The 21,792-nt window shown below is 44.0% G+C and overlaps 1 protein-coding gene and 1 long non-coding RNA gene across 2 annotated transcripts; one reads left to right on the plus strand and one right to left on the minus strand.

The window, feature by feature from the left end:
* Positions 1-12,891: 12,891 nt before the first annotated feature.
* LOC124010475 lies at positions 12,892-16,042 on the minus strand. The gene is made up of 3 exons (XR_006834443.1): positions 15,903-16,042; positions 15,003-15,090; positions 12,892-13,038 (listed from the first exon to the last, which is right to left on the minus strand). It is a non-coding gene; the product is annotated as an uncharacterized LOC124010475 (long non-coding RNA).
* Positions 13,512-21,704, plus strand: LOC124010449 (zinc finger and BTB domain-containing protein 21-like). The gene is made up of 2 exons (XM_046322885.1): positions 13,512-13,649; positions 16,756-21,704. The coding sequence occupies exons 1-2, from the start codon at positions 13,544-13,546 to the stop codon at positions 19,863-19,865; spliced, it is 3,216 nt and encodes a 1,071-aa protein (XP_046178841.1). The 5' UTR covers positions 13,512-13,543; the 3' UTR covers positions 19,866-21,704.
* Positions 21,705-21,792: the final 88 nt, after the last annotated feature.

Consider the following 21,792-nt stretch of genomic DNA (forward strand, 5'->3'; position numbering starts at 1 on the left):
AAAACTATGTGGACACCTGCTCGTCGAACATCTCATTCCAAAATCATGGGCGATAATATGGAGTTGGTCCCCCCTTTGCTGGTATAACAGCCTCCACTCTTCTGGGAAGGCCTTCCACTAGTTGGAACATTGCTATGGGGACATGCTTCCATTTACGCGCAAGAGCATTAGTGAGGTCGGGCACTGATGTTGGGCGATTAGGCTTGGCTCGAAGTCGGCTTTCCAATTCATCCCAAAGATGTCCGATGGGGTTGAGGTCAGGGCTCTTTGCAGGCCAGTAAAGTTCTTCCACACTGATCTCAACAAACCATTTCTGTATGGACCTTGCTTTGTGCACAGAGGCATTGTCATGCTGAAACAGGAAAGGGCCTTCCCCAAACTGTTGTCACAAAATTGGAAGCACAGAGTCAAGATTTCCCTTTACTGGGACTAAGGGGCCTAGCCAGAACCATGAAATACAGCCGCAGACCATTATTCCTCCTCCACCAAACTTTACAGTTGGCACTATGCGTTTGGGCAGGTAGTGTTCTTTTGGCATCCGCCAACCCCAAATTCGTCAGTCAAACTGCCCGATGGTGAAGTGTGATTCATTACTCCAGGGAACGTGTTTCCACTGCTCCAGAGTCCAGTGGTGGCGAGCTTTACACCACTCCAGCCGACGCTTGGCATTGCACATTGTGATCTTAGGCTTGTGTGTGGCTGCTCGGCCACGGAAACCCATTTTATGAGGTTTGGAACTCAGAGGGAGTGTTGTAACCGAGGACAGACAATGTTTACGCGCTAAACGCTTCAGCACTTGGCGGTCCCGTTCTGTGAGCTTGTGTGGCCTACCAACTTTGCGGCTGAGCCGTTGTTGTTCCAAGACATTTCCACTTCACAATAACAGCACTTAGAGTTGACCGGGGCAGCTCTAGTAGGGCATAAATTTGACGAACTGACTTGTTGGAAAGATGGCATCCAACGACAGTGCCATGTTGAAAGTCACTGAGCTCTTCAGTAAGGCCATTTTACTGCCAATGTTTGTCTATGGAGATTGCATGGCTGTGCGAATCCACTAATTTGAAGGGTTAGCCACATACTTTTGTATATATAGTATATGTTATGACCTGCCATGGCAAACAACATGTTTGTGATGCTAGAGGGGAAGAGATGGTGGCTATGAAAAGAGAACAGCAGTGACTGTCCCAGGTGGTTTCCACTCAAGTAACCATGGCAGTGTTTGCTCTCACTCATTTCCTTACCTACTGCCTCCGGCAGGCAGGCAGGCTGGAGAATCAGGAGAGGTAATGCAGTCACTAAAATACTGTGCAACCTACTGTTTCACTAGTCTTGCCTAGGGCAACAGACTCAAATCAAAGTTTATTTTTCACGTGTGCCGAATACAACAGGTACCTTACAGTGAAGTGCTTACTTACAGGCTCTAACCAATAGTGCAAAAAATTTATTAGTTGAACAAAAGGTAGGTAAAGAAATAAAACAACAGTGAAAAGATAGCCTATATACAGTAGCGAGGTTATAAAAGTAGCGAGGCTACATACAGACACCGGTTAGTCAGGCTGATTGAGGTAGTATGTAAAAATAGATATGGTTAAAGTGACTGTGCATATATGATGAACAGAGTAGAGGTCGACCAATTAATCGAAATGACTGATTAATTAGGGCCGATTTCAAGTTTTCATAGCAATCGGAAATCTGTATTTTTGGACAACGATTTTGCCTTTAATAAAAAATATAAAAAAAAATCTTTAATATTTATTTAACTAGGCAAGTCAGTTAAGAACACGTTCTTATTTGCAATGACGGCCTAGGAACGGTGGGTTAACTGCCTCGTTCAGGGGCAGAACGACAGATTTTCACATTGTCAGCTCGGGGGATCCAATCTTGCAACCTTACAGTTAATGAGTCCTTGTGCACTCCACAAGGAGACTGTTACGCGAATGCAGTAAGCCAAGGTAAGTTGCTAGCTAGCATTAAGCTTATCTTATAGAAAAAATCAATCATAATCACTAATTAAAATAAGTACACATGGTTGATGATATTACTAGATATTATCTAGCATGTCCTGCGTTGCATATAATCTGACTGAGCATACATACAGTGCCTTGCGAAAGTATTCGGGATATTTCAAACTTTTTTAACAAATCAAAAACTGAAAAATTGGGCGTGCAAAATTATTCAGCCCCCTTAATTTAATACTTAGTAGCGCCACCTTTTGCTGCGATTACAGCTGTAAGTCGCTTGGGGTATGTCTATCAGTTTTGCACATTAAGAGACTGAATTTTTTTTCCCATTCCTCCTTGCAACACAGCTCGAGCTCAGTGAGGTTGGATGGAGAGCATTTGTGAACAGCAGTTTTCAGTTCTTTCCACAGATTCTTGATTGGATTCAGGTCTGGACTTTGACTTGGCCATTCTAACACCTGGATATGTTTATTTTTGAACCATTCCATTGTAGATTTTGCTTTATGTTTTGGATCATTGTCTTGTTGGAAGACACATCTCCGCCCCAGTCTCAGGTCTTTTGCAGACTCCATCAGGTTTTCTTCCAGAATGGTCCTGTATTTGGCTCCATCCATCTTCCCATCAATTTTAACCATCTTCCCTGTCCCTGCTGAAGAAAATCAGGCCCAAACCATGATGCTGCCACCACCATGTTTGACAGTGGGGATGTTGTGTTCAGGGTGATGAGCTGTGTTGCTTTTACGCTGAAAATAACGTTTTGTATTGTTGCCAAAAAGTTCAATTTTGGTTTCATCTGACCAGAGCACCTTCTTCCACATGTTTGGTGTGTCTCCCAGGTGGCTTGTGGCAAACTTTAAACAACACTTTTTATGGATATCTTTAAGAAATGGCTTTCTTCTTGCCACTCTTCCATAAAGGCCAGATTTGTGCAATATACGACTGATTGTTGTCCTATGGACAGAGTCTCCCACCTCAGCTGTAGATCTCTGCAGTTCATCCAGAGTGATCATGGGCATCTTGGCTGCATCTCTGATCAGTCTTCTCCTTGTATGAGCTGAAAGTTTAGAGGGACGGCCAGGTCTTGGTAGATTTGCAGTGGTCTGATACTCCTTCCATTTCAATATTATCGCTTGCACAGTGCTCCTTGGGATGTTTAAAGCTTGGGAAATCTTGTTGTATCCAAATCCGGCTTTAAACTTCTTCACAACAGTATCTCGGACCTGCCTGGTGTGTTCCTTGTTCTTCATGATGCTCTCTGCGCTTTTAACGGACCTCTGAGACTATCACAGTGCAGGTGCATTTATACAGAGACTTGATTACACACAGGTGGATTGTATTTATCATCATTAGTCATTTAGGTCAACATTGGATCATTCAGAGATCCTCACTGCACTTCTGGAGAGAGTTTGCTGCACTAAAAGTAAAGGGGCTGAATAATTTTGCACGGCCAATTTTTCAGTTTGAAATTTCCAATAAATGTCGTTCCACTTCATGATTGTGTCCCACCTGTTGATTCTTCACAAAAAAATACATTTTTATATCTTTATGTTTGAAGCCTGAAATGTGGCAAAAGTTCGCAAAGTTCAAGGGGGCCGAATACTTTCGCAAGGCACTGTACATACATACCAGTATCTAAGTATCTGACTGAGCGGTGGTAGGCAGAAGCAGGCGTGTAAACATTAATTCAAACAGCACTTTTGTGCGTTTTGCCAGTAGCTCTTCGTTGTGGGTCAAGCATTGCGCTGTTTATGACTTCAAGACTATCATCTCCTGAGATGAGGCTGGTGTAACCGAAGTGAAAAGGATAGCTAGTTAGCGCGTGCAAATAGCGTTTCAAACGCCACTTGCTCTGCATGGGTAATGCTGCTTCGAGGGTGGCTGTTGTCGTTGTGTTCCTGGTTCGAGCCCAAGGAGGAGAGGGACGGAAGCTATACTGTTACACTGGCAATACTAAAGTGCCTATAAGAACATCCAATAGTCAAAGTTTAATGGAATACAAATGGTATAGAGGGAAATAGTCCTATAATTCCTATAATAACTACAACCTAAAACTTCTTACCTGGGAATATTGAAGACTCATGTTAAAAGGAACCATCAGCTTTCATATGTTCTCATGTTCTGAGCAAGGAACTGAAACGTTAGCTTTCTTACATGGCACATATTGCACTTTTACTTTCTTCTCCAGCACTTTGTTTTTGCATTATTTAAACCAAATTGAAAATGTTTCATTATTTATTTGAGGCTAAATTGATTTTCATTATGAATTATATTAAGTTAAAATAAGTGTTTATTCAGTATTGTTGTAAGTGTCATTATTACAAATAAATCAATGAAATTGGCCGATTAATCGGTATCAGCTTTTTTGGTCCTCCAATAATCGGTATTGAAAAATCATAATGGGTCGACCTCTAGAACAGAGAGTAGCAGTAGCGAAAAAGAGGGGTTGGCGGGTGGTGGGTGGGACACAATGCAGATAGCCCGGTTAGCCAACATGCGGGAGCACTGGTTGGTCGGCCCAATTGAGGTAGTATGTACATGAATGTCTAGTTAAAGTTACTATGCATATATGATAAACAGAGAGTAGCAGCTATTCATGAAATATGAATATCTTCTGCTGGTTATAATGCTAATTTGATTTGATAACTAAGCTCTCTAGGAAAAGTAGTTACTTTAGAAATTGTGTCACTTCCCTCAGACTGTAACAAAAAATACATGCGCCATCCTTCCATAAAAAGATCTCTATAACCTCTGGAATTTTAAAGGTTCACTCATCACAACTAATTCTAATGCGATGTGAAAATGAACTATTAAACATATTAAACAATTAAACCTAGCCTCAGTAATATGACTGAATCAATTATGATACTCTGAGGCACTGGGGCATATCACTGCATCAAAGGCACATTTACAGGCCGTACGCTCCAGTGCACATGTCCGTAAGGGTATAGTTTCTGGAAATGTTTGTGTGCACTTCTCCAGCATTGTTTGGCCCTGCACACATCCCGTAAATCTCAAATAACGGACCACTTTTGTGCGCAGACATGCACGGACGTGTATACAATATGTCCGGAAACAGTAAAATCCCCAGAAACTACCACACATGTCCACCCACATACCAGGACACATCTTGAAATTCCAGTGCACTCCTTTGACATCAGTTGCAACACATCTCCTTCCACATCCGCCCACGTCTCTCCCATGAATGTCAGTAAATGGCCTTTCACTTGCTAACTTCTGGCGCCGACAGAGATGGCCGTCTCGCTTCGCGTTCCTAGGAAACTATGCAGTATTTTGTTTTTTTTACGTGTTATTTCTTACATTGGTACCCCAGGTAATCTTTGGTTTCATTACATATATTCAGTAGTTCCTCCCGACTGTAAGAGCAACGTCAACTCACCATCATTACGACCAGGAATATGACTTTCCCGAAGTGGATCCTGTGTTTTGCCTTCCACCCAGGACAATAGATCGGATCCCAGCCGGCGACCCAAAACAACGACGCTGTAAAAGGGGCAAACGAAGTGGTCTTCTGGTCAGGCTCCGGAGACGGGCTCATCGCGTACCACTCCCTAGCATACTACTCGCCAATGTCCAGTCTCTTGACAACAAAGTTGATGAAATCCGAGCAAGGGTAGCATTCCAGAGAGACAGAGACTGCAACGTTCTTTGCTTCACAGAAACATGGCTCACTCGAGAGACTCTATCGGAGTCGGTGCAGCCAGCTGGTTTCTTCACGCATCGCGCCGACAGAAAGAAGCATCTTTCTGGTAAGAAGGGTGCGGGGGGGGGGGGTATGCCTTATGATTAATGAGACGTGGTGTGATCATAACAACATACAGGAACTCAAGTCCTTCTGTTCACCTGATTTAGAATTCCTCACAATCAAATGTCGACCGCATTATCTACCAAGGGAATTCTCTTCGATTATAATCACAGCCGTATATGTTTACTCTATGTAAACTGGAAACCACATATCCTGAGGCTGCATTCATTGTAGCTGGGGATTTTAACAAGGCTAATCTGAAAACAAGTCTCCCTAAATTGTATCAGCATATCGATTGAGCAACCAGGGCTGGTAAAACCCTGGATCGTTGTTATTCTAACTTCTGCGACGCATATAAGGCCCTCCCCCGCCCTTCCGGAAAAGCTGACCACGACTCAATTTTGTTGCTTCCACCCTACAGACAGAGACTAAAACAAGAAGCTCCCGCGCTCAGGTCTGTTCAACGCTGGTCCAACCAATTTGATTCGACGCTTCAAGACTGCTTCGATCACATGGATTGGGATATGTTCTGCATTGCGTCCAACAACAACATTGACGAATATGCTGATTCGGTGAGCGAGTTCATTAGAAAGTGCATCGGCGATGTTATACCCACAGCAACAATTAAAACATTTCCAAACCAGAAACCGTGGATTGATGGCAGCATTCTGGCGAAACTGAAAGCGCGAACCACTGCTTTTAACCAGGGCAAGGTGACCGGAAACATGACCGAATAGAAACAGTGTAGCTATTCCCTCTGCAAGGCAATCAAACAAGCTAAGCATCAGTATAGAGACAAAGTAGAGTCGCAATTCAACGGCTCAGACACAAGAGGTATGTGGCAGGGTCTACAGTCAATCACGGATTACAAAACGAAAACCAGCCCCATCGCGGACCAGAATGTCTTGCTCCCAGACAGACTAAATAACTTCTTTGCTCGCTTTGAGGACAATACAGTGCCACTTACATGGCCCGCTACCAAAACCTGCGGACTCTCCTTCACTGCAGCCGACATGAGTAAAACATTTAAACGTGTTAACCCTCGCAAGGCTGCAGGCCCAGACGGCATCCCCAGCCGCGTCCTTAGAGCATGCACAGACCAGCTAGCTATATTCAATCAATCCTTATCCCAGTCTTCTGTTCCCACATGCTTCAAGAGGGCCACCATTGTCCTTGTTCCCAAGAAAGCTAAGGTAACTGAGCTAAACGACTACCGCCCCGTAGCACTCACTTCCGTCATCATGAAGTGCTTTGAGAGACTAGTCAAGGACCATATCACCTCCACCCTACCTGACACCCTAGACCCATTCCAATTTGCTTACCGCCCCAATAGGTCCACAGACGACGCAATCGCAACCACACTGCACACTGCACACTGCCCTTACCCAAGAGGAATACCTATGTGAGAATGCTGTTCATCGACTACAGCTCAGCATTTAACACCATAGTACCCTCCAAACTCGTCATCAAGCTCGAGACCCTGGGTCTCGACCCCGCCCTATGCAACTGGGTACTGGACTTCCTGACGGGCCGCCCCCAGGTGGTGAGGGTAGGTAACAACATCTCCACCCCGCTGATCCTCAACACTGGGGCCCCACAAAGGTGCGTTCTGAGCCCTCTCCTGTACTCCCTGTTCACCCACTGTAGCTACAGGCATGAGGACTAAAGTAGGAAACAGAATGTTTGCCAAAGTGCGTACCAAGCTCATGGTTACTGTTATTTTCAGTAAAACAGTCAATAGTCAAAACAGTCAATAACTAAGCTCATGGTTACTGTTATTTTCAATAAAACAGTCAACCGCAGAAACAATTACTATTCCAACAAAGTAAAGCAATCAGTGATTAACGGAACTACGAGGGCTATAGCAGCCACTCTAGACCAGGTGGGTGGAATTCAATGTCTGTTTTCATTCTACTTTTCTAGAATCAAATATATAACTTGAAACATGTAATAGGGCCATATATGCACTTTGTTTTCCAAGGACCAGGAGTAATAAACCTAGTGTTACACAGAAACCACTTCTCCAAAAATACTTCTTTGTATGTGTCACGACTTCCACGGAAGGTAATTCCTCCCCCTGTTCAGGAGGCGCTCGGGCGTCGCCGGCCTACTAGCCATCACCGATCCATGTTTCCTTTTCTGTTTGTTTTGTCTTTGGTTCTTCCACACCTGGTTTCAATTGCCTTCATTTCTGTGTGTATATATTTACCCTGTTGCCTGCCTAGGTTTGTGCAGGATTGTTTTATTTTGTGATATAGCTCGGTGAGGTTGTGCCCAATTATTTTGTTTCACGCATTTAATAAGAGTGTGTTAATTATGAGCTTTGTTTGTTCCTTCTTGCGTGAGTAACGGGTGTCTCTGTTGTCGAGGGCGTTTGACTTTTGGATTGTGCCATACCTGAATTTGATGAACTTACCTGTTAAAAGTACACTTCTCAGACATCTCTGCTCTCCTGCGCCTAACTCCTTCACCTACCTCCTAACGCAACTTTGTCACAGAATCCTGCACCAGATCGATGGAGTCAGCAGGAGTTGACACGCTCCCAACATCTATGGAGGAGCGAGTTCAACACCACACAGCAGTGTTACACCGGCTGGGAACCGCTATGGATCAGGTGATGGCGACGATGGAAAGATGGGAGAGTAGTGGCCTTCCTACACCTCCACCAGCCACACAACCCTCTCCTTCATTGCCTGGTCCCAGTAGTATTCGACTCACACTCCGGAGGGAGTACGATGGGACAGCGACCTGGTGCCATGGGTTCTTACTCCAGATGGAGTTATACCTGGCAACCATTCACCTTCGTGAGGTGAGAGCGTGAATGCCTTCGTCTCCTGCCTTTTAGGCAAAGCCCTTGATTGGGCCAACGTGGTATGGAACGATCCAGACTCGGCAAGGGAACACTACCCAAAGTTCACCCGCCGCTTTTGGGCCATGTTCGACCCACACCTGAGGGCCGAGAGGCGGTGAACGGCATTTCCATCTAAGGCAGGAGCTGAGCACAGGACTTCGCCCTAAAGTTCCGGACCTTGGCCACTGGCACGGGATGGAACAACAGGGCCCTGATCGATCACTATAGGTGCAGTTTGCGCGAGGACGTCCATAGGGAGCTAGCCTGTAGAGACACCACCCTCTCCTTGGACCAGCTGATAGACATGTCCATTCAATTGGACAACTTGCTGGCGACCCGCGGACATCCGGATCGGGTCCTGTCAGTTTCATCCCCCAAGCCCCTCCACACCAACGCCCATGGAGCTAGGTGGTGCTGCAGCGAGGGCGACTGGAGGAGGAGCCCTTTCCTGTACCAGCTGTGGTTGTAGAGGACAAACTGCTGACCGGTGCTGGAGGGGTCCTTCGGGGAGTCGAGACGCCAGGATGAGCACTGCTCGGACACCCCAGGTGAGTCGGCACCAGGCTCACCCAGAGCCCCCTGTTGGTCACATGTATGCGTTTATTTATTTTCCTGAATTTTCCCCTCATTCCCAGCATAAGGCGCTAGTAGATTCAGGCGCCGCATTAAATTTTATTGACTGCGGTTTTGCGCATAGTTTAGGGATCCCCTTGTTCAGACTGATAAACCCTTCCCAGTGCATGCCTTAGACAGCGGACCATTAGGCTCAGGGCTAGTCAGGGAGGCCACGGCTCCACTGGGCATGGTTACGCAGGAGGGTCATGAGGAGAGAGTTATTTTCTTCCTCATTGATTCTCCTGCATTTCCGGTAGTGCTGGGGATCCCCTGGTTGGCCCGTCACAACCCCAAGATTTTGTGGCAACAGAGGGCTCTAAAGGGGTGGTCGGAGGAGTGCTCAGGCATGTGTCTAGGGGTTTCCATTGGTGCAACGAAGGTGGAAAGTCCAGACCAAATCTCCACCCTGCGCATTCCCTCTGAATATGTCTGTAAAATGAAGGCGACCCAAGTACCACCTCATCGACGAGGGGATTGTGCGATAAATCTCCTGGTAGACGCTGCACTTCCCAGGAGTCACGTTTATCCCCTGTCACAGGAGGAGACGGTGGCTATGGAGACATATTCTCTGAATCTCTGGGGCAGGGGTACATTTGGCCCTCCACATCACCTGCCTCCACAAGTTTATTTTTTGTGAAGAAGAAGGTCTGTGTCCGTGCATTAACTATAGAGGTCTAAATTCCATCACGGTGGGGGTACAGTTACCCGCTACCTCTCATTGCCACTGCGATTGAGTCATTTCACGGGGCACGGTTTTTCACAAAACTGGCTCTCAGGAGCGTGTATAACTTGGTGCGTATCCGGGAGGGAGATGAGTGGAAGACAGAGTTTAGTACCACATCCATGAGTACATCGTCATGCGGTACGGGTTGGAAAATGCTCCATCAGTTTTCCAATCCTTGGTAGACGAGATTCTCAGGGACCTGCACGGGCAGGGTGTGGTGGTTTATATCAATGACATTCTGGTCTATTCCGCTACACGTGTCGCGTATGCAAGGACCTTGGGCGACTGTTGCAGCATGACCTGTACGTCAAGGCTGAGAAATGCTTGTTCTTCAAACAGGCCATCTCCTTCCTTGGGTATCGCATTTCCACATCAGGGTTGGTGATGGAGTGTGACCGCATTGCAGCCGTGCGTAATTGGCTGACTCCAACCACGGTAAAGGAGGTGCAGTGGTTTTTAGGGTTTGCCAACTACTACTGGAGGTTTAGCCGGGGTTTTGGGCAGGTGGCTGCTCCCATTACATCACTGCTGAAGGGGGGCCAGTGCGTCTGGGGTGGTCGGCTGAGGCAGACAGTGCTTTTGGTCGCCTGAAGGCTCTGTTTACCTCGGCTCCCGTGCTGGAGCATCCGGATCCCTCTTTGGCATTCATAGTGGAGGTGGATACGTCCGAGGCTGGGATTGGAGCCATGCTCTCACAGCGCTTGGGTACGCCACCGAAGCTCCGCCCCTCTGCTTTCTTTTCGAGGAAGCTCAGCTCGGCGGAACGAAACTATGACTTGGGGGATCGGAAGTTGTTGGCTGTCATCAGAGCTCTGAAGGTGTGGAGACATTGGCTTGAGGGGGCTCAACACCCTTTTCTCATCTGGACTGACTACCGTAATCTGGAGTACATCCGGGCGGCAAGGAGCCTGAACCCTCGTCAGGCAAGGTGGGCTATGTTTTTCACACGATTTAGGTTTATTATCTCCTATAGACCAGGTTCCCAGAACACTAAGGCAGACGCACTGCCCTGACTGTATGATACGGAGGAGCGGTCCATCGATCCTACTCCCATCCTTCCGGCCTCTTGTCTGGTGGCACCGGTGAGGTGGGAGGTGGACTCAGACATCGAGCGAGCATCACGTGTAGAGCCTACTCCACCACAGTGTCCAGCTGGACGGGTGTACGTTCTGTTGGAGGTTCGGGACAGACTGATCTGGTGGGCTCACACGTTCCCCTCCTCTAGTCATCCGGGCATCGGTAGGACGGCGCAATATCTTAGTGGGAAGTACTGGTGGTTCACTTTGGCCAAGGACGTGAGGGTTTATGTGTCCTCCTGCTCGGTGTGTGCTCAGTGCTAGGCACCTGCCCAGAGGGAAGTTACAACCCTTTCTCGTTCCACAGCGGCCTTGGTCACACCTGTCTGTTGACTTCCTGACCGATCTGACTCCATCACAGGGAAACACCACGATCCTGGTTGTTGTGGATCGGTTTTCTAAGCCCTGTCATCTCCTCCCTTTGCCTGGTCTCCCTACGGCCCTACAGACTACAGAACCCTGTTTACTCACGTCTTCCGGCACTACAGGGTGCCTGAGGACATTGTTTCTGATCGGGGTCCCCAGTTCATGTCCAGGGTGTGGAAGGCGTTCATGGAACATTTGGGGGTCTCGGTCAGCCTTACCTCGGGTTTTCACCCCGAGAGTAATGGGCAGATGGAGAGAGTGTCACGACTTCCACCGTTCCTCTCCCTGTTCGGGCGATCCGGATGAAACAGACTTGTGGAGGTCGAATTTTTTTTAGCCGGCTTTCTTTAGATTTTCCCATGATGTCAAGCAGAGGCACTGAGTTTGAAGGTAGACCTTGAAATACATCCACAGGTACACCTCCAATTGACTCAAATGATGTCAATTAGCCTATCAGAAGCTTCTAAAGCCATAACATCATTTTATGGAACTTTCTAAGCTGTTTAAAGGCACAGCCAACTAAGTATATGTAAACTTCTGACCCACTGGAATTGTGATACAGTGAATTATAAGTGAAATAATCTGTCTGTAAACAATTGTTGGAAAAAGGACTTGTGTCATGCACAAAGTAGATGTCCTAACCAACTTGCCAAAACTATAGTTTGTTAACAAGAAATGTGTGGAGTGGTTGAAAAACGAGTTTTAATGACTCCATCCTAAGTGTATGTAAACATCCGACGTCAACTGTGCATATCATTAGTGTTGTTCATATGTACAAACGTTCCAACAGAAATAAAAATCATCTGAGACAGGATCTTGTTCTCACTGATTAATGGACAAAGTTAGCTAGCTTGGCTACACTCATGAATGAGAAAATCTCACTTGTTTTTCACTTGATCAAAACACTTAAATTATACATCAAAATAACCAGAAAAACTAATCAGTTTAGATAAACATGCTATCTATAGAAACCATGCTTATAATTGTTACAAACCTAAAAACAGGATAAATAAGTAGCCACAGAGATATGGCATCTTTTCACTGGGCTTCACTTGCAACACATGAGGTAGAAAGGCACGCGCCTGTGGCATTTAAGAATTTACGTGATGTGCACCACCCGGAAATTTCCTGAACTGTACTAATGCATAATTGAGATTTTACTATACCAGAAATTCCTGTATCACGCAAGTGTTCTGGGATGCGTGGATCTCTACAGGAGTCTGCATACTAGCATTGGGAAATTCCCACCCACAACCATGCACCTCAAATTTCACAGGAATATAACAGATCCAATTTCACCCAGAAACTCTTTTTTTCATACAGGCTGTGCTGGAGGGAAGTGAGTGAGGGAGGGTGCTCAAAGAAGAGGGGTGGCTCAACCTGAGTGACACAACAACCATTAACAGGTGTCATCACATCTCTTAGTTCCACATATTATGGGACTGGCCCTAACTGCAGAACCACAATGATAGTGTCCCCCCACTCAGGTGCAGCTTGTTCTATCCAGTTTATTTGCATACCTTAAAGTCTTCGCATATACACACAGATTGTACATACATGTTAAAATGAGGCAATAGCAGTGCCACACCTTCCTTGGATTATCCGCTTGTGAGGTACGGTACTAAATGAAGACTTTCCAGGATGTGGTCGGACAAACAGAGCAACAGGTGTCCTCTGGGTATCTGTAATGAGAGAGAGCAGAGGTGCCATAATTACATTTTTAATCACATGTCTTTAATTAGTTTCAGTGGGACAGTGGATCTGGTTACAGAGAAACGCATTCATCCACCAATGTCAAATGCAGATATTACCCCGTGCTTTGATAGTCTTCATTTAGATACAACATAAAAATAACATTAACAATAAGAGAAAAATACATTCTGCATTTAATTATGTGATTTAACAGTATCCACCTATGTTTTAAAGAACATAATATTGATATTTTGCAACTGAGACAACGATGTTGACCTGATAGCAATATGAATGTTTTTTTTTATTGAATGTGAATTGGTGTTGATTCCCAAGGGCATGTTCATATGGCAAAGAACGAAAATATGGCCTGTCACTTTAAGATGGTTAAATCTGCCTGTCATATCCAACACTCCCGCCTACATGGTATAAAGCAGCCTATCAGCTCACAGCGCACGTGACGAGCGTTCTATGCGATGACCTCATCCCTGGAGTGGGATGACGTCAAATTCAAGATGGATGGAATCACGACTACCACACACTCAACATAATTCTGATATAAAGTCTTTAGTGTGCTGCGTGGAAACAGAACGAATACATAGGGGTAAGTTTAGAAAGCCATGAAACTACTTTGGTTGAGATTATCTTGCGCTAGTGCTCCACATTGGACTCTTGTTTGGAGAAAAGCTTTTTTTCCTGACGTAACTCTGAGGTGGTTTCTTCATCTTTTCTAAACCCCACGAGTAACTGATCTGTGTCTGCTCCTGTAGATGCTGCGTCTGCGCTTTAACTAACCAGGGAGAAATACAGTAGTGGGTGTGTGCGCACACAGTGACCACACACTCGTTTCTCGAGCACTGTGGTTTTATTCTGTTTCTTTACGTTTCTCTTTCGGAAACATTAACACAAAGTGATTACGTGATTTCACCACCAGCAACGGTAACAAACAGACCATATACCGCGTCATTGTTTTAGATGTAATTAACCTATTTAGTCCATCACGGAGAGGATACTTGGCAGAGTTCTTAAACCAGTTTCGGCTGAATATTTGTGTCATCAGGAATTTTAGCCACGTCTCGCTTATTATCTAATGCTTGCTCCCCCTGGCTTTTCCTCAGACACGTTCTATGGGCGCAGCGTTCTAAACTTTTCTAGCATGGAATGTACCAAACATGTTTGTGTAATCATATGGAATTGATAGCTGTGTGCAATGGAATGAACGCTGGCTGCGTTCCTTCTAAATATGCCCCCCGCCATGTCTTCTGATTAAAGACATGATGTAATCTAAATAGAACCTATAAATGCGCATGCGTCGTGTTATTTGCGCTCATAGCACAGAAAGATACACTAACCTACCAGTTGCTGATCTAAAAAAGATTGGATAGTCTAATTGAGTACTCTTCATGATTTACAGAATACGTGTTTTGGTATTCTAAAATTGAAAATGAAGGATTCACAAACTAGGCAAATGTTCACTAATAAATCACTAATAAATTGTTGGCACAGACTGCATAGCAAAATACCTCTTACCGAAAAAAAAAATCAGGCTTCTGGCAAACAGTTGTGTCAAGTCTTTGGCCAATTTGTCGCAAATTTGCAGCAATGGGTTTTGTGGCAGACTGTTATGGTAAATTTGCGGCAATTTGTTAACTTCTGGCGATCAATTCTGTGAAACTTGTGATGAACTTTCTGATTGCTGCAAACTCAGTGAATATGCAAATTAGATAATTTCCCAAATAAATTGTTTATTTAAAAATAATATTTTATGTAGCTACAACACATGCATGAGAGAAATGTGAACACTATGGGTGAGGATGTTGACCTTAGGATGTTTAAAGGGGCAACAACATAATTATTTACATGAGCCAAAGTGATAACTGAGCAACAGATTTTAACCAATGGAAGTTTCAAAAATCATTAACAAAATCTAAATAATTAAAACAAAACTAAATCATACCCTGTTCAGGACTATTGCCTTTTTGAGTGAACTTTGGAGATGGCGGCTTTGTGGAAGTCCTTTGTCCAAAGCTTGTTGAATGCATGTACTGAAACAATCAGAAAACATCAAACAATCATTCATCATTAAGGTTGTTGGAATTTTCAGAGGGTTTTGTGATGAATCTGATTCAATGAACGCACATTTAGCTATATTCTGCGACAACACTCAAATTTAACCATCAAATTCATAATTTGTAACGCTTGTTACTTATCGTTTTCACAGTTCACTCTGCCAAAACACCCTTAGTTTGTCTAAATAACATTAGCCGTTTTCCACTCACGAAGTCGCACTAGAGGACTTGTTAGTTGCCACGTCTTGACACTTGCTCACATTATGCTGGACTTATCCCACTGGCTGGGTCAAATATCTATAATGTATTTTTTTAGTGTTGCATTGCACAGGGGATTTGCTGAAATGCATCTAAAAAAATTGGTTGAGTTTGCCCCACCAAGATTTACATGCTAAAATCAGCACTGCCATAACCCAACCTTAATAACCCAGTACCAACGACCCAACCTTGCTGTTTTTACAGAAAACAACCCAACTATTGACCCAATGCCTGCAACCCAGCAATTGAGTCATCCAAACAACCCAGCATTTTGTAAAGTGTAACTAACATCTCAAAGTCATGCATGCAATAAGTCTTGGCCTGTCTGGGTGCACAAATATTTCTCCGTCCTCAGTTTGATTGAAGGCCTCAATCTGTATTTTTGCCTTGTAACTGATTGTTTCTAGAACAGGAGAAGGAACAGCATGATCAAGATGAGTTAGCTTCAGCTAGTTTGAAGCAATGAAAGATCTGATTGTTACAAAGAATGAATGTATGGGCTACATTTGGGAATACATGCATTTGCTTACCTTATCAATCTTAAAGACAATACTAATTTATCACTGAAAAAAAGTGTTATGAGTGATTGCACCGCAAACATATTCCCAGGGTGTTGATGCATCCTCCTCTCTGCCTCTTCAACACTACTGGTCAGGAAAGGGTATCCATCTACAAAAGTAAATGTTGCATTATTGTCAAATCAACTCATATTGTTGCTACCTTAGCAGTTGTGCTAACTAACATGCTACTGAACTGTGACACTAGCATATTGGCATGCATATTGGTATTAAGACACCCCAAAATATAAATGTTTAGGCAAATCATTAGTTAGATAGTTTAGCTACCTATCACATTAATTGTGAAAAAACAGGATAGCTAACGTTAGCTAGCTCAGCACTAGCCAGTCAGTGGCACCGAGATTGAAACTCGTATCAACAATAGTGTTTCACTCTATCCCATAAAACATGGCATTGCTAAGTAGGTGTCATTTTACCAAATAAAATGTCGAAGTTTATTCACTAGGAAGTTTAATTAATAAGTTAGACACTCACAGGACAACTTTGGTAGCTAGCTAAGATAGCTTGGTTTCCATTTTTCAACAGATGTTTCTAATCCCGTTGATTATGTAACCAACGGTTACATACTGGTCTTGGAACTTTTTGCAACAAGTTATGCCACAGATTCAAATTGAATCTTGAGAGAATTGTCTACCAGAAAAAAAATTCTGGCGAACTCTTTACAACTTGTGGCAATAAATATTAATGCTGCCAAAGATTTGGCACAGATTCACCATTAGGTGCAAACATTTGCAAACCACATGAAAAATGTTAGTCAAACTAAGGGTCTTAAAATTAAAATCCTCATTTTTTTCTTGCCTTTCAGTCAGAATGGAGAGTCTGGTGCACTATAGTAATCCCTCCCATGGCCTCTCGGTCCTGGGGATGCTTAATGAGCAGCGCCTGAAGGGGCAGCTCTGTGACACAGTCTTGGTTGTTGGGGATCAGAGGTACCAAGCCCACAGGAGTGTGCTAGCTGCCAGCAGTGAGTATTTCCAATCCCTGTTCACACGGAGGCTGTCTGACACCCACAAAGTGATACAGTTGGACTTCTGTGAGCCTGAGGCCTTTGAGGTAGTGCTGAATTACATATACTCATCCTCCCTCTTCGTGGACAGAGGCAGCCTGGCAGCCATCCAGGAGATGGGATACAGTCTAGGAATCCCCTTTCTAACCAACATCATGTCAACAAGGCCGCATGTGTCCTACTGCGTCTCCAGAAAAAGGTTGTCCTTTTCAGAGGAAGATGACAACGACAGCCAGCCGAGGAGTGTCATTATGCGCCAGAACCGAGGTGGTGATTCTCCCGGCCCCAGTCGCTACAGTTCAAATTATCAAGGAGAGCCGTCAGGACAGAGGAATCCAAATGAATCATCCAGGAACACTGCATCCAATCCCAGAAAATCAGCTGAAGCAACTAGTGAGGGTTCTGATAGCAAGTCCATCAGTTCATATGCCTCCATCTTAAAGGGGAAGACATCATCACGCACAGGGTCATCAGTAAGGCCCCAGCTCACCACCTCAGTCTCCTTCAGTGAATCTCCAACAGTCATGTTACAGACTGAGTCTGATCTAAGCACTAAAGAAGAGGAGGAGGAGCAGAGGCTCTACAGACCCACATCAAATTTTCAGGGCTCGGCAGGGGAGCCTAGCCAGACCATTGACAGGAGTGGCCCACTCATAAAAAGCCTGCTGCGCAGGTCATTATCCATGGACAGTCCCGTCCCAGTCTTCTCCCCAACACTGGAGCTCAATAAGCTGCAAGGCCGAGAACAGTCTGTTGTTAAGATGGTGGCAAAGACAGAGGAAGGGACTCAGAGTGAGCACAAACACAGTGTGAAAGTGGTTCCGCCACTTCTTCTCAGGTCAAGGCACCACAGTAGGTATGATGATGAAGAAGAAACTCAGGGAGAGGTGTTCCATGTGAAGACAGAACCTAGCAGCCCACTGTCTGACCCCTCAGAGATCATTAGAATCACAGTAGGGGATTCTCTACCAGTAAACCTAAAAGACATTGAAATTAATTTTGACCAAGGCCCTACTAAGCCATGTTATAATCTCCCTGGAAAGAGAAAGGTGAGAAGAGACAACAGAAGGTACCCATTCAAAAAGTCCAAAGGTGTGAACAAACATGATTTCCCACGTGAAGATGAAAATAACATGTCAGAATCTGTACCTCACAACTCCAACATGGACGACAATGATGGAGACTGGACTGATGAGCCCAGGCAGAGCAAGATGTTTAAATGCTGGAACTGTTTAAAAGTGTTCAGATCCAAAGCTGGACTGCACCGCCATGTTAACATGTATCACAACCCAGATAAGCCATATGCTTGTGACATCTGCCACAAACGCTTCCACACCAACTTCAAAGTCTGGACCCACTGCCAAACCCAGCATGGAGTGGTACAAAACCCTGCATCATCCTCCAGCTCGTTCCAGCTGGATGAAAAGTTTCAGAGGAAGCTGATTGATATTGTGCGAGAGAGAGAAATAAAGAAAGCCTTGCTCATGAAGCTGAGGAGGAATAAGCAGGGTTCGCAGTCTCAGGTGTTTGCCAAAAAAGGTGGCCTGAGGTCCAGGTCAAATTTGATATGCCCTTACTGTGGGAAAACATTTTTGTTTCTGTCTCAGTTCAAGCAGCATTTGAAGACACACCCTGCAGAGAGAGCCAACCAAGAGACTGAGAGAGAGAGCAGTCTCTACCAAAATGACCAGGACCAGCCCGGTCAGAGAGAGAACACAGACACAGAAGTTTACTCCTGCAGGCTCTGCAATGAGAAGCTGTCCTCTCACTTTGAGCAGGGAGACCATGAGAGGGGCTGTCGACATGCAACCGTGTGCCCGTACTGTGGCCTCCGATTCTCCAGCCCAGCGGTTAAAAAAGAGCACGAAGCACACTGCAAGTACAAGAAACTGACCTGCCTGGAGTGCATGCGGACCTTCAAGTCCTCCTTTAGCATATGGAGACACCAGGTGGAGGTTCATAACCACAACATTATGACTGTTAAGGAACAGCTGAGCCACCAGGAGGAGATCAATGGAGAAGTATCTGACCACCTCGGAAGGCCGCTCCATACACAGGAGTCTGTGGGAGCGGGGAGCTTCAGAGAGGACATCATCTACAGTGACTCTTCAGGTCCGCCTATGTTCGACTCAGAGGATTCTTCATTCGTGCCAGAGGACTTGAGTGTTAGCCAGCATAAGAACGACTATCATGGTGAGCTGACAGTGAAGGAGGAGCTCATTGAGGAGGCTGTGAGCGAGAGGGAGGACATGACATCTGGGGCCTCCATTGAGCCCGAGGAGCCAGGTGTTTGGCCATGTGAAAAATGTGGCAAGCTCTTCGGTGGCCACAAAGACCTGGAGCGCCACCAGGAGCTGCTGTGCCACATCAAACCCTTCATCTGTCACATCTGCAATAAGGCCTTCAGGACCAACTTTCGTCTTTGGAGCCACTTCCAGTCCCACATGTCCACCTCCGATGAACCTGGAGTGAGAGAGGTCGATGATAGGCGCCCTTCGTCTCCCTCCCCCTCACCACCACTTGCGGTCACACAAGCAACTGGACGTCCTGCCCCACAAGTTTCTCCACCTAAACCAATGGAGGCAGAGCCAGTGGTAGCTAAATCTGTGGTAGCTAAATCTGTGGTAACTAAATCTGTGGTAACTAAGGAGGAGGAGAAGCCTGTAAGTTCGTCGTCAATGCCCAGGACCAAGAGGCCGGAGATGGACAGATCATACAGTAGCCCCCTACCCAAGACGGATAGTGTGGATAATTCTCTCACCCCTCAGGAATCAGAAACCTTTTTTTACCATGCTCCCACTCTCTCTGCCCTCACGTTTAAGAGGCAGTACATGTGTAAGCTCTGCCACAGGACATTCAAAACTGCCTTTAGTCTTTGGAGCCATGAGCAGAGCCATAGCCACATTTGAATGTGTCTCACTCGGACACATGTGCTCTGTTTTGAGCCTCTGAGATGATACTTTATGCTCACAGCATCGTAAAATATCAAATACAACTCTGTCTACACAAGAAAGATTTTGAATGTATCTATTGCTGTTGGTAGTTTGATTTCCTTCATGTTATATTTTCCAGTGGCCATGTGTGTTGGTGTAAAGGTGTGAAAGTGAATGTGTGCAATGAATTGCTATTTGCATCGTCATCAGCTCCTTACAAATGTTACTTGGCTTTTGACATCGTTAGTACTGCATAAATATATTTCAGATAACCACCTTTGACTCATCCTTACCTATTAAAACTCTTTTGATTTAGGAATTGCTGTACTATACAATTAAAGACCAGTTAAGTGCTTTTGCTTAAATTGTGAATTTGTGTTGATTGATGCGTGACTATTATGAATATGATATATGAATATGATATTAGTGGCCTCAGGCATCATGTTTATTGATATGCACTTTGCAATTCTGTTCACTATTAACGTTGCGCATATTGGTCAAATTACATCGATGAATCATTGTTATATGAATATTTTAGATCCTCTGCATCCCATTAACATTTCAGCTATAATCTGTTTTGTACCATAAAACTATGGTTTTCATATTGACTATTCATATTAATTATTCTTTATTCAGATTTTGTCATTGCCTTAGTGATATTTTGTGTAGATTATACAAGTAAACAAAACCAAAGAGGAGATAGATTAGCAAGGTGATAAGAACTGGAAAAACGTGCAGTATTTTAACTGACACTTTTTGTAGATTCTGAGAAAATAAATAATCTTTATTTTAATTTTAAATATCACAAAATAAATTACAGATCATCATGAATGGACTATTGTGTAAAAAAACAAGGAAAATATGTACTTTATTGGGAAAGGAGTTTTGTTTACTTTCTGGGCGTGATGTATGATAGATTTTGTTATAATTTTTTAAATGATTAATTTGGTACAAAAATACAAAAGAAACTTGTATAGTAATACATACAGAAGAATGAATTTGAATGACCAAAGACATGGGTATTGTATCACTGCTCTGTGACAGCTCAATACCAGTATGATGAAGTCTGGAATAGTTTGTATGATAATTACATAAGTAATCGTGTGAATTGATAGCATGTTCTTAGCATATGCATCCTGAGACAAATGACAAATGTTCTGTTAAAACTAAGCACAATAAATCGTTGCAGATTAACAACTTTTTTTTTTACTTGGATATTTTGAATGATTTTTACAACCAAGAGCCAATAAAGGTTTAAAAAAATGTAAGAACGTGAAAGCAAGACTTGCCCTAGGGGAAAAAGTGGGATTTGGAAAATAGTTCCTTTATAACAGTCCAATGTTTTTGGGTTGATGTGATTGTGATGGCTTGTTAATTACAGTACATCTGGAAAAGAGGATTTAATTATTGATGATAAATGTTTTTATCAGTTGTACACTGATACCGCAATAACCACAGATATTGATATTCAGATTTGAAATAACTTTGTGATGTTTAACTTCTGTGGTTAGGTTAAAACAATCTATTTATATTTGTGCTCTGAATTTTTCTGGAAGATCTTAAAAAAAGAAATTGAGTTCAAAGAAATTGAATATAATTTTGTGTAAATGGGAGTGTTTGTATAACCTTTAATTTTGTTTCTATAATTAGTTTATGAAAATACATATCTTTAGTATTATTCTGCTATTTCTGCAATAATGCATATTTGTATGGGTTGCATTATTGTTGCTTTACATAAAAGGCAGCCATTTTGTGTTTTTTTTCTACAGTTTTTGTGCTTGAATTCTTTCTGTAATAAAGAGTGATATTGCGGTAGCTGCCTTGGTATTGAGTGTGTATACTGTTTGGATTGCGTTAATAAGAAACTAACACCCTTGAATCATGTGAAGGTTTTCAGGAGATG

The sequence above is a fragment of the Oncorhynchus gorbuscha genome, linkage group LG02 (genome assembly GCF_021184085.1).
Source record: "Oncorhynchus gorbuscha isolate QuinsamMale2020 ecotype Even-year linkage group LG02, OgorEven_v1.0, whole genome shotgun sequence".
NCBI classification, from domain to species: domain Eukaryota; kingdom Metazoa; phylum Chordata; class Actinopteri; order Salmoniformes; family Salmonidae; genus Oncorhynchus; species Oncorhynchus gorbuscha.